The 12,213-nt window shown below is 55.7% G+C and overlaps 1 protein-coding gene across 1 annotated transcript; it reads left to right on the top strand.

Annotated features, from left to right (window-relative positions):
• Nucleotides 1–4,189: 4,189 nt before the first annotated feature.
• Nucleotides 4,190–11,996, top strand: ATP6AP1 (ATPase H+ transporting accessory protein 1). The gene is made up of 10 exons (XM_003279293.3): nucleotides 4,190–4,434; nucleotides 4,629–4,755; nucleotides 7,351–7,425; nucleotides 7,790–7,983; nucleotides 8,425–8,465; nucleotides 9,127–9,212; nucleotides 9,712–9,950; nucleotides 10,624–10,671; nucleotides 10,759–10,990; nucleotides 11,167–11,996. Exons 1-10 carry the CDS (start codon nucleotides 4,280–4,282, stop codon nucleotides 11,374–11,376), a joined length of 1,407 nt encoding a protein of 468 aa, XP_003279341.1. The 5' UTR covers nucleotides 4,190–4,279; the 3' UTR covers nucleotides 11,377–11,996.
• The last annotated feature ends 217 nt before the right edge of the window (nucleotides 11,997–12,213 follow it).

A 12,213-nucleotide genomic window follows, 5' to 3' on the forward strand; every position in this document is an offset into this window, starting at 1 on the left:
CTGATCTCCTGACCTCATGATCCGCCTGCCTCGGCCTCCCAAAGTGCTGGGATTACAGGCGTGAGCCACCGCGCCCAGCCAGAAGTGCTTTTTTAAAAGGTCAGGGGAGTGGGAGGTGCAAGGGCTTGGGGGTTTCAGTCACTCACTTCGCAGTGTGGAAAGACCCCCCACAGCAGCCATGATGGTCTCCTGATCCCTGAGTCATAGCTACTTCCAGTTCCAGTCTCCAGCTGGCTATGGACTAGGACTACTCTTAAAGAGAAAGGGGCGATTGAGTACTTGTGAACAATGATGCAGTCTACCACCGTATCTGAGACATCTTGCATTCTGCACCACGGCAAACAAGGAGAACCACCCAGTGTCCAGCAACAGGGGAATGAGCCTAGCAGCTGCAGTGGGCACATGCGCTGGAACATGAAGCTATGGTACAGTGGGTAAGCGAACAGCAACCTCCATCAACTGCTGGTGAACAAACAGGCTGCAGAGGACTACAGGCAGAACGATGCCATCTGGGCTGGGCGCAGTGGCTCATGCCATAATCCCGGCACTTTGGGAAGCTGAGGTGGGCAGATCACAAGGTCAGGAGTTTGAGACCAGCCTGACCAACATGGTGAATCCCCATCTCTACTAAAAATACAAAAATTAGCCGGGCGTGGTGGTGGGTGCCTGTAGTCCCAGCTACTCGGGAGGCCAAGGCAGGAGAATCGCTTGAACCCAGGGGGTGGATGTTGCACTGAGCTGAGATTGTGCCACTGCACTCCACCCTGGGTGACACAGCGAAACTCCATCTCAAAAAAAAAAAAAAAGAACAATAGCGTGGTGGTGGGTGCCTGTAGTCCCAGCTACTCGGGAGGCTTGAGGCAGGAGAATCGCTTGAACCCGGAGGGTGGATGTTGCACTGAGCTGAGAAGGTGCCACTGCACTCCAGCCTGGGTGACAGAACGAAACTCCATCTCAAAAAAAAAAAAAAAAAAAGAACAATGCCATCTGGTACCAAGGCAGGATAGCAATTGCTTCTCAGGGGATGCAGGAAAATGGGGTTTGGGGAACCCAGGTTCCTGCTAAGGAACTGGCAGTGCTCTTCACTTACTGTGAAGTCCCAGGTGGGGGGGTTGGTCTGAGGTTCCTTTTATTTATTTATTAATTTTGAGACGGAGTCTTGCTCTGTCGCCCAGGGTGGAGTGCAGTGGCGCGATCTTGGCTCACTGCAACCTCCGCCTCCTGGGTTCAAGCGATTCTCCTGCCTCAGCCTCCCAAGTAGCTGGGATCACAGGCTCCCGCCACCACGCCTGGCTAATTTTTTGTCTTTTTAGTAGAGACGGTGTTTCACCATGTTGGCCAGGCTGGTCTCAATTGCCTGACCTCGTGATCCACCCGCCCCGGCCTCCCAAAGTGCTAGGATTACAGGCTTGAGCCGCCGTGCCCAGCTGAGACGGAGTTTCGCTCTCGTTGCCCAGGCTGGCGTGCAATGGCACGATCTCGGCTCACTGCAACCCCTGCCTCCCGAGTTCAAGCGATTCTCCTGCCTCAGCCTCCTGAGTGGCTGGGATTACAGGCATGCACCACCATGCCTGGCTAATTTTTGTATCTTTAGGAGACACGGGGTTTCTCCATGTTGGTCAGGCTGGTGTGGAACTCCCGACCTCAGGTGATCTGCCCACCTCAGCCTCCCAAAGTGCTGGGATTACAGGCATAAGCCTCCAAGCCCAGCCGTTCCTTTTATTTTTATACTGCATGTAGAGGTAACATATATGTAATATACCTTACACATGTATATGTAACATGTATGTTCCACATATTTTGGTATGTGTCCAATAGTACATTAAAACAATTTTAAAAGCCACAGGGAGATGAGGGCCTGAAGGGATTCTTTTTTTCTTTCTTTTTTTTTTTGTTTTGAGACGGAGTCTCGCTCTGTCGCCCAGGCTGGAGTGCAGTGGCGCGATCTTTGCTCACTGCAAGCTCCGCCTCCCAGGTTCATGCCATTCTCCTGCCTCAGCCTCCAAAGTAGCTGGGACTACAGGCGCCCGCCACCACACCCGGCTAATTTTTTGTATTTTTAGTAGAGACAAGGTTTCACCGTGTTAGCCAGGATGGTCTCGATCTCCTGACCTTGTGATCCGCCTGCCTCAGCCTCCCAAAGTGCTGGGATTACAGGCGTGAGCCAAAGCGCCCGGCCTTTTTTTTTTTTGAGATGGAGTTTCGCTCTTGTTGCTCAGGCTGGAGTGCAATGGCACGATCTCAGCTCACTGCAACCTCCGCTTCCCAGGTTCAAGCAAGTGTCCTGTCTCAGCCTCCTGAGTAGCTGGGACTACAGGCGCCTGCCACCACGCCCAGATAATTTTTGTATTTTTAGTACAGATGGGGTTTTGCCATGTTTGCCAGGCTGGTCTTGAACTCTTGACCTCAGGTTATCTGCCCGCCTCGGCCTGCCAGTGTTGGGATTACAGGCATGAGCCACCATGCCCGGCCAGGATTTCAATGAAGAAAATGCTTTTACCCTAAGGATGAAGTCCCCAGACAGAAGGTGCTCATTGGTGCTGTCAACATTTGGTGATTGGTTGAGTTTAGATATCACCTCCCGGTGGGAGCAGCTTCATCGGTGCCCCTCTCCTTACATCCCTCCCAGTCCTATGTCTCAACCTTTGGAACATTCATGACCCTGTATCATGACCTGCTGTCCTGAATGTCCTCTAGACTAGACTGTCAACTTCCGGGGCAGAGTCCAGGTGCCTGGCCCATAGCAGGTGCTTCAGGAAGCCTCAAGGGCCATCACTCCAGGGACCCCTGGCAATGCAGGGAAGAATAAAAGCAGCCACAGGTGAGTTTCTTCCCTAAGGATGGAAGCAGCTCAGCAACAGGGTCCTGGCGGAGGCAAGATTGCCTTCCGCATTCCAGAGGAAGTCTTTGCCTTGAAACTATGTAACAAAAGTAACAGAAACATAATAGACATGCTTTCCTTTTTAAGTTTGCTGGATTCTCCTGGGATACAGTGAAGCTCCAGTGGAAACCTCTCTCCTCAGCTAGTTAAGGCCTGGAAATGGCCACTTGGGGGTTTCCCTAAGCACCCGAAAGTCAATGAGCCCTCAAGTGACCTCATCTCCCAGTCCCCAATTCAGAGAGACCCAAGAGCTACAATCTTCTTTGACTGTATCCTCAGACCCACTTCCTCTCTCCAGCTCAACTGCCACTATCCTAGTCCTAGTCTGAATCACATGTGACAATCGTGACTACAATTTTTTTTTTTTTTTTGAGATGGACTCTCACTCTGTCGCCCAGGATGGAGTGCAGTGGCGCGATCTCGGCTCACTGCAACCTCCGCCTCCCGGGTTCAAGTGATTCTCCTGCCTCAGCCTCCCGTGTAACTGGGACTACAGGCGTGTGCCACCATGCCCAGCTAATTTTTGTATTTTTAGTATTGACGGGGTTTCACCATGTTGTCCAGGATGGTCTCGATCTCTTGACCTCATGATTCGCCCGCCTTGGGCTCCCAAAGTGCTGGGATTACAGGCGTGAGCCACAGCGCCCGGCCCGTTAGGGTGTCTTTGAAGCCACGTTTCACTCTGAGTTTTCTCCTTCCTCTTTGATTGCTCCTTGTCTGATCTCTTTTCTGGACCCTTCTCCTCCTGCCCAATGTAAGTGCTGGGTGTTCCCCTAGATGCTATCCTGAGCCCGCTTTACTCCTCATTCTAAGGGATTAGTCTCCTCTCACCGGTATCAGGGAGGGTCCATCTGCAGGAAAAAGACACCACTTTTGCAATTTTAAGGAAAAGGATTAAAACAGGGATTGGCCGGGTGCGGCGATGTGCGCCTGTAGTCCCACTTTTCCGGAGGCTGAGGCGGGAGGATCGCTTGAGCCCGGGGGCTCGAGACCAGCCTGGGCAACATAGCGAGACTCCGTCTCTAAAGAAAAAAAAAAAGACAAAAGAAGAGAACAACAACAACAACAACAACAACAAAAATAGAAATAAAAACGGACGGGCGAACGCGTCGGGTGGGCGTAGGGTTCCGCGAAGCCTCCCTGTCCCTCTTGTCCCGTCCTAGTCGGTCTAGCTGGGCCCCATCCCCTCTCCCATTCGGAGCGTGAGTGCCTGGAGACACGTACAGCCAACCAGTGAGAAGGAGTGGCCGCGAGTGGCATGCACTTGGTCCAATTACCTGCGGCCCTGCCGGCTGGCCCGCGCTTGGGCCAATGGAGGTGCGAGGCGGGGCTCGGGCGGGGGCAACGGTCACCTGATCCGCGGCTGTCGAGGCCGCTGAGGCAGTGGAGGCTGAGGCTATGATGGCGGCCACGGCAACGGCTCGAGTGCGGATGGGGCCGCGGTGCGCCCAGGAGCTCTGGCGGATGCCGTGGCTGCCAGTGTTTTTGTCGTTGGCGGCGGCGGCGGCAGCGGCGGAGCAGCAGGTCCCGCTGGTGCTGTGGTCGAGTGACCGGTGAGCGGGCCGGGGTGGGATGCGCTGTGGCGGCTGAGGCGCCCTCGCCCGACTCCGGCGCTGTCCTAGGCGAGGGGTGGTGAGGCCCGGAGGTGGACTGTTCCTTGCTCGGGGGCTCGCAGCGAATCTGCGGGCGACAGAGCTCCAGTACACATGCGCCCCCGTCTGACAGCACCTCTTCTGTCCCCTGCCAGAGACTTGTGGGCTCCTGCGGCCGACACTCATGAAGGCCACATCACCAGCGACTTGCAGCTCTCTACCTACTTAGATCCCGCCCTGGAGCTGGGTCCCCGGAATGTGCTGCTGTTCCTGCAGGACAAGGTGCGCCCGCCCCAGCCCACTCTCCCAGGTCATCCGGAGGCAGCCAGGCCCCTCCCCCCATGACACTGACGCCCATTCCCCAAGGGAAGCTTCAGTGACCTTGTCCCAACCGTAGGGAGGTGTGGGTCCTCTCATGGGAAGGGCTGTAGTAAACGCTTCAGTGGGCATGGCGACAGCCTCGGAAATGGCACCGACTTGATTGGAGGAAGCGACGGGTCAGAGGCCAGGTACCTACTGAGTACCAAGCACTTTGGATATCTGACTTAGTCCAATATGGTGGGTGGGGATTATCGTCCCTGTTTGTTTATAGATGAGAAGACTGAGGCTGGAGGTTAAGTGACTTGCCCAAGCTCATACAGCTAATGGGTGGCAGAGTTGTAATTCTAGCTGTGATGATCATAATGATAATTGGAAAATGATCACCTGTTTAGTGCTTTGTAGGCACTTGCTACACTGATGTCATTATCTTGGCTTCACTGCCAAGGAAAGTAAGGTTTGTCGAGATACAATGTTTCACTACAGTTGATAGACGCCGCTTTGGTTCCAGCCTGAGTCTGCCAATCCTCCTTCCCAATTGGAGCTCATAACCTGCATGCTGTTTTCCTTCCCATCCAGGATCTTTGCCCCCAAAACAGGCGTGGAGACCATGTCTCTGCTAGGCCCTCCCTTGTTGGTGGTCTGTATGGCTCATTGCCCTTGTAGTCTCCCTTGGTTGCTGTGTGGGCAGATGGTGGTGGCCTGAAGTCTTTTCAGGAGGTGGTAAATAATATAGTCAGATAGGAACTGAGTCCTAGTTCTACCATGTAACCAGCCATTGGAGGCATGAAATAATCTTCGTGAATGACAATTTCTACATCTGTAAAATGAAGACACCACCTACATCAGAGGGCTGTGAGGGGGAATTCTTTTTTTTTTTGAGATGGAGTCTCGCTCTGTTGCCCAGGCTGGAATGCAGTGGCGCAATGTCAGCTCAGCTCACTGCACCCTCCGCCTCCCAGGTTCAAGCAGTTCTCTGCCTCAGCCTCCCGAGTAGCTAGGATTACAGGGCGCCCGCCACTACACCCAGCTAATTTTTGTATTTTTTTGTATTTTTAGTAGAGATGGGGTTTCACCATGTTGGCCAGGCTGGTCTTGAACTCCTGACCTCGTGATCCACCTGCCTCAGCCTCCCAAACTGCTGGGATTACAGACATGAGCCACCGCACCCAGCCTGCAAGGGGGAATTCTTATAATCCACATAAAACATCTAGCCAGGGTCCCCCAGTCTTAGGGCATTCACCCATTCATTCATTGGCCCAATATGGAAAGCCTACTATGTGCCAGGTGTTGTGAAGTGTTGCGGATATGGCGGTGAGCAGAAGAACCCAAGCCCCCACCCTCAGGAAGCTGACACTCTTGTGAGGGTGGCCAGTAAATACTAAGTTGGTAGAGGATACGATGTCAGTGTTACAGTCTTTAGGGAAGGAAGCAGACTAAGGGGACAGAGTGACTGGGATGCTGTTTTAGATCAGGGTGATCAGGCCAGGCCTCACTAAGGAGGTGATATCTGAGCAGAGATCTTAATGGAGGGAGGGAGCCGTTTGGGGAAGGACATTCCTGGAACAGCAAATGCGAGGGTCCTGGGCGAGGTGTGCTCTTGGCCAGCTCAAGGAAGAGCTGGTGTGGCTGGAGCACAGTGAGTGAGAGAAAGGGGTAGAGATGTAGGAGATGGTTTTCAGGCGATGAAGTAGGACCTCGTAGGCCATGAGGGAAGGTCTAAGTGTGTAAGACAGCTTTGGGTAAGGTGGAGCAGGGAGTGGTGTGATTTCTCAATTAAAGAAAGCCCACAGGACCCACCAGCAGTTCCTGGGCTTTCCGACTGAGAGGCCAGGCAGCCAAACAGCATCAAGGTCCTGCCCACAAGGGAGGGGAGGCTGGGCGAGTGTGTATACCAAACAGGTTAGGGAAGCTGATTAAAATCTCCTCAGGGCCTACCTGGGAAGGGCCAGAGGAAGCTGGGGATTGGAGTAGAGGGTAGGAGCGAAAGAACAAAGGACATCTGTAGGTTGTAGAGGAAAAGGGATGGGGTCGGGGCCACTGTGGTCCTAAGAGCTCAAAAGACTTCAATGCTTCCTCCAGCGTGTTCTGAGATCCTCACCTCTCTCCCCTTCCACCAAAAGCAGGTGGGGTGAGGGTCCTGTCCAGACTGGACATAGCCGACTCTCCTTTTCTCTGGCTAGGAGGCCTGCCGCAAATGCTCTTGGCTGCCCCACCCCCTCCCCACAGCTTCCCTGTTCCCTCCCCAGTTCCTCTTGTCTGTAGGGCGGGCAAGGCAGCTGACTTCTACTCCTGAGTTACCACAAGTCAGCTGCCTGCAGATCTCCCCACCCCATGACTGCCTTCCATGTCTTCTCACCCTGCCCTGAGAGTGCTGGAGGGAAGAGGTGAGTCTCCCACTCCACCCCCACCAACACACAGTTGCGCTCCGCCATACTGAACCTGACTCTCAGTGAGACTTTGCTGGCCCTGAGAATGCACAGGGAAGGTGGCTGTCCCCTGCCTTGGCCCCCATTCCTTGCCAAACCTCCTCAGATGTCCCCCCTATTTCCCTATTAGCTGAGCATTGAGGATTTCACAGCATATGGCGGTGTGTTTGGAAACAAGCAGGACAGCGCCTTTTCTAACCTAGAGGTAAGAGTCCTCTCCCAGCCAGGGGCCATGGGGGACATTCTGTGCTCCTTCTCCCAGCATAAGAACTGTACTCTTACCTCATATCAGGGTTACTTGGGTCTGAGTCTCTTCTGAGTCAACCACCCCCCCAAAAAACAACAACAACAACAACAAAGGCCACCTCATACTCTTAGGGAGCAGAGACGCTGGCTTTGGGGTAGAAAGGCCTGGGGCCTGAATGTCAGGGGCTGGGGTGTGGGCCACTTTCTTGGTGAGCCTTTGTGGGTATGGCTTGCCAGAGGAGAGCTGCCAGAGAGGCGTGGGGGGCTGGCCCAGGCCCACTGGCCCCTGGCTAACTCACCTTTTGCCTCTCCCCTGTCCCCAGAATGCCCTGGACCTGGCCCCCTCCTCACTGGTGCTTCCTGCCGTCGACTGGTATGCAGTCAGCACTCTGACCACCTACCTGCAGGAGAAGCTCGGGGCCAGCCCCTTGCATGTGGACCTGGCCACCCTGCGGGAGCTGAAGCTCAACGCCAGCCTCCCCGCTCTGCTGCTCATTCGCCTGCCCTACACAGCCAGGTACTGCCCACATGGCCCAGCCACCAGCCTCGGGGCCCAGAAAGCAGCAAGGCCCTGGGCTATGGCATGTGGTGGCACCGTTTGGCTAAAGATGCCAGTACTCCCCACCCCCTCACAGCCCTTCCAGAAGGTGCCCTGTTTGGCCAGAAGAGTTGGTGCCTAGCACTGAGCTGGGTCTCCAGAGATGAGGCAGATGTGAGCCCTGCGGGTGGGGAGCTTTCTCACCTAGCCAGGCCCTTGTCACAGAGCAGGTGGCTTGGACTTGAGTGTGACTGAGAAGCCTCGGGGTGGGATGGGCTTCCAGGAGGGGGCACTGAGGTAAGAGTGTGCAGGCTTGGTGCGTGGGGCTAGTAGGGAGGAGCAGCTGGGGTGGGGAAAGGGTAGTGGGCAGTGCAGGTCCAGGCCGCCTGAGGACTCTGGTGCTCTGTTTGTCTTCCATAGCTCTGGTCTAATGGCACCCAGGGAAGTCCTCACAGGCAACGGTGAGTAGAATCAGGGAGGATGCACGTCCTCATCTAGCCCTTGGGTGGGGACCACAGAGAGAGCTGGCCTGCAGTTCCTCGGCCTCCTCACTCCCAGGGTGGCCCGTCTGCTTCTCGGGGCAGCTGGCAGTGGAGCAGGGAAATGCTGGCTCCCAGGACCAGCCAGGGATCACCTGGCAGAAGACCCTGTCCAGCCAGACCCCACGTGGCAGAGGGGGGGCCCTCTGTGCTGGAGGCTGTGGAACCAGTTTCTGTGCAGGCCGCGTGAATCCTAGAGTTATGGGTTTAATAAGACTGCAGACATTTGGAAAAACAATTCTGGGGACTTATCGATTTGCAACAAAGGACAGTGACTCCCCATGGAAAGGCAGTCGCGAACCTCTCGTGGGTGGATGTGGAGTTTTCTGTATTGATATGTATTTTCTTGTGTCACACAGGTAGGGCTTGGCATTACGGAATCGATGACTGAAGCCACAGTTGTCTCCGGGGGAGGCTGGGAACAGGGGTGGGAAGAGAAATAGCTGCTCCTAAGGATCCTCAGTGGAAAGTCAAAACACCGCTTTCAGCTGGTCTAGAAGGTTTCTAAAGCAGACGGTGGGGAGTGTTTCTTTATGCAGGATGCCTGGTGACCTGAGTCTCTGCTCTCCTTGTTGACCCTCAGATGAGGTCATCGGGCAGGTCCTGAGCACACTCAAGTCCGAAGATGTCCCATACACAGCGGCCCTCACAGCGGTCCGCCCTTCCAGGGTATGTGCCCTTCCAGCAGGGGCTCTGGGGCGTGCAGGGAGAGGCAGTGTGGTGAGTCTGCTTGGAGGTGGGGAGTGTATGCCACAGGCAGGCTGCCCAGGAGGTCCAGCATAGGGGAAGCATCAGGCACAGAACCCCTGTGGTGTGACTATTTGGAGTGGCTTGTCCCTGGGCTGACTCTGGGGGGAGGGCTAGGATGAGCACTCAAGTCCTGCTTCCCCATTCCAGGGGCAGCTTTCCATCTCGTCCTATGAGGCTTGTGGGTGGCAGACTTGGACACTAAGTCTAAATGACCCTAAGTTTGAGGGACTAGGAATGTCATCAGGGTTTAGGGGGCATCACGGAAGGCTTCCTGGAGGAAAGGCCTCCTCTGGCTGGTGGGACTTTGAGATAGTGGACAGTGTGTCCTGTTGGGAGAGGAAGGAGGGCACGACAGTTGGGTTGGAGCGTGACACTCTCCCAGGGCTGCTGAAAGAAGGCTGGTTGGGTGTTTCTGCAGGTGGCCCGTGATGTAGCCGTGGTGGCTGGAGGGCTAGGTCGCCAGCTGCTACAAAAACAGCCAGTATCACCTGTGATCCATCCTCCTGTGAGTTACAATGACACCGCTCCCCGGATCCTGTTCTGGGCCCAGAACTTCTCTGTGGCCTACAAGGACCAGTGGGAGGACCTGACTCCCCTCACCTTTGGGGTGCAGGAGCTCAACCTGACTGGCTCCTTCTGGAATGACTCCTTTGCCAGGCAAGGGCACTAGGCTGGGAAGGACTGTGCCACCACAGGTGACCTTCCCATCACTGTGGGTCACAGGTGGGGCCGGGAGCCAGGGTCAGGTCAGGGGTGGGGATGGCCATGGTCTGGTTGGGGTCTGGGCAGCGTGAGGATGTAGGAGGTGTCATGGCGTGGGGTGCTGTTGGAGGGGGAGTTGCTCAGACTTCTGCCTCCCCATGCTTGCAAGTCTTTGGTTGGGACCTTGGTTGTTAACACCTCAAGGTTACCTGGGAACCTGTCACCTCCCCCTTGAGCAAAACCTCTGGGACTTTGTGTGGGCAAATACCTGAGCCATTTATGGGGCAACCATGCCCTTCTGTTTGTTCTCGCCCCCAAAGCCCAGCCCAGGCACCTTAGTGACCCTAAGAGGGAGTAAAAGGAGGGGCAGTGAGCTCAGGGGAACCAGAGGAAGGACCCCCATGCTGGTGGCACGGGGGACCAGGGTCCTGGCTTCCAGCTCTGTTCTGGGCTTGCAATGTGACTGGATCCTCAGTTTTCCTATCTGTCAAGTGGGGGCACTGCTTCTTCAGGTGGCTGCAAGGACCCAAGGCAGCTTAGGTAGGAGCAGAGCTGGGGAACTTGTTCCTCCAAGATGCCAAAGGCCCTCCTAGAGCCTCACAGTGCGCCTCTTTCTCTGGCCCCACAGGCTCTCACTGACCTATGAACGACTCTTTGGCACCACAGTGACATTCAAGTGAGTCCTGGGGGTGGTCGAGGTATGGGTGGGCTGGTGTGGCCCCAGCCTCCCCAGCTCACCTGACATCCCTGCCACCTTCCCCAGGTTCATTCTGGCCAACCGCCTCTACCCAGTGTCTGCCCGGCACTGGTTTACCATGGAGCGCCTCGAACTCCACAGCAATGGCTCCGTTGCCTACTTTAATGCTTCCCAGGTCACAGGGCCCAGCATCTACTCCTTCCACTGCGAGTATGTCAGCAGCCTGAGCAAGAAGGGCAGTCTCCTCGTGGCCCGCACGCAGCCCTCCCCCTGGCAGATGATGCTTCAGGACTTCCAGGTATGGAGTGGGGGTGGCCCAGCTTCAGGTGGGGGAGCCCAGGCTAGTGGTTGAGAGACGAAGAGAGGCTTGGGCTTGGGCATGTAGTTAAGAGTCCTGTCCCTGCGCTGCCCCTGTCCCAGTTCTTGCTGGGCCTCCCAATGGTCCTTTCTGACCCGTGTCTGTGTGTCTGCCAGATCCAGGCTTTCAACGTAATGGGGGAGCGGTTCTCCTACGCCAGCGACTGTGCCAGCTTCTTCTCCCCCGGCATCTGGATGGGGCTGCTCACCTCCCTGTTCATGCTCTTCATCTTCACCTACGGCCTGCACATGATCCTCAGCCTCAAGACCATGGATCGCTTTGATGACCACAAGGGCCCCACTATTTCTTTGACCCAGATTGTGTGACCCTGTGCCAGTCGGGGGTTGAGGGTGGGACGGTGTCCGTGTTGTTGCTTTCCCACCCTGCAGCACACCGGACTGAAGAGCTTCCCTCTTCCTACCGCAGCATGAACCCCAAGCTCCCCTCAGCCCATCTTGCTCCCTCTTCAGCCCGCTGAGGAGCTTTCTTGGGCTGCCCCCATCTCTCCCAACAAGGTGTACATATTCTGCGTAGATGCTAGACCAATCAGCTTCCCAGGCTTCGTCGCTGTGAGGCATAAGGGACATGAATTCTAGGGTCTCCTTTCTCCTTATTTATTCTTGTGTCTACATCATCCCTGGCTGTGGATAGTGCTTTTGTGTAGCAAATGCTCCCTCAAGGTTATAAAGCTCCCTGAGTTTGGGGGTGTGGAAGTACTACTTAACTGTCTGTCCTGCTTGGCTGTCGTTATCGTTTTCTGGTGATGTTGTGCTAACAATAAGCAGTACACGGGGGTTTACTTTTGTGGCCTGAGAAGGAAGGGACCTCCACGACAGGTGGGCTGGGTGCGATCGCCGGCTGTCTGGCATGTTCCCACTGGGAGTGCCTGGCAGGAGCATGGGGTGCTCGGTTGCTTCCTTCCTAATAAAATAAACGCGGATCGCCATGCGTTGGGCCTCTTGTCGCTCATTTCTGCGCTGGGCTTTAGGCGCGTGCTCGCCGGAGGGATGCGGGAGGATGGAGCCCGCGGAGACCGGGAGGGGCTTTAGCAAGCTGGACCCTGACCGCTTAGGGTAGGGAGGGGCGGTCGGGCCGAGTCCCGGTGCGCTTCGGCGTCTCAGGCGGCCGTCGTGACAATGGCAGCCTTCGCGTCGTGAGGGGGC

Source organism: Nomascus leucogenys, chromosome X (assembly GCF_006542625.1).
Source record: "Nomascus leucogenys isolate Asia chromosome X, Asia_NLE_v1, whole genome shotgun sequence".
NCBI lineage: Eukaryota > Metazoa > Chordata > Mammalia > Primates > Hylobatidae > Nomascus > Nomascus leucogenys.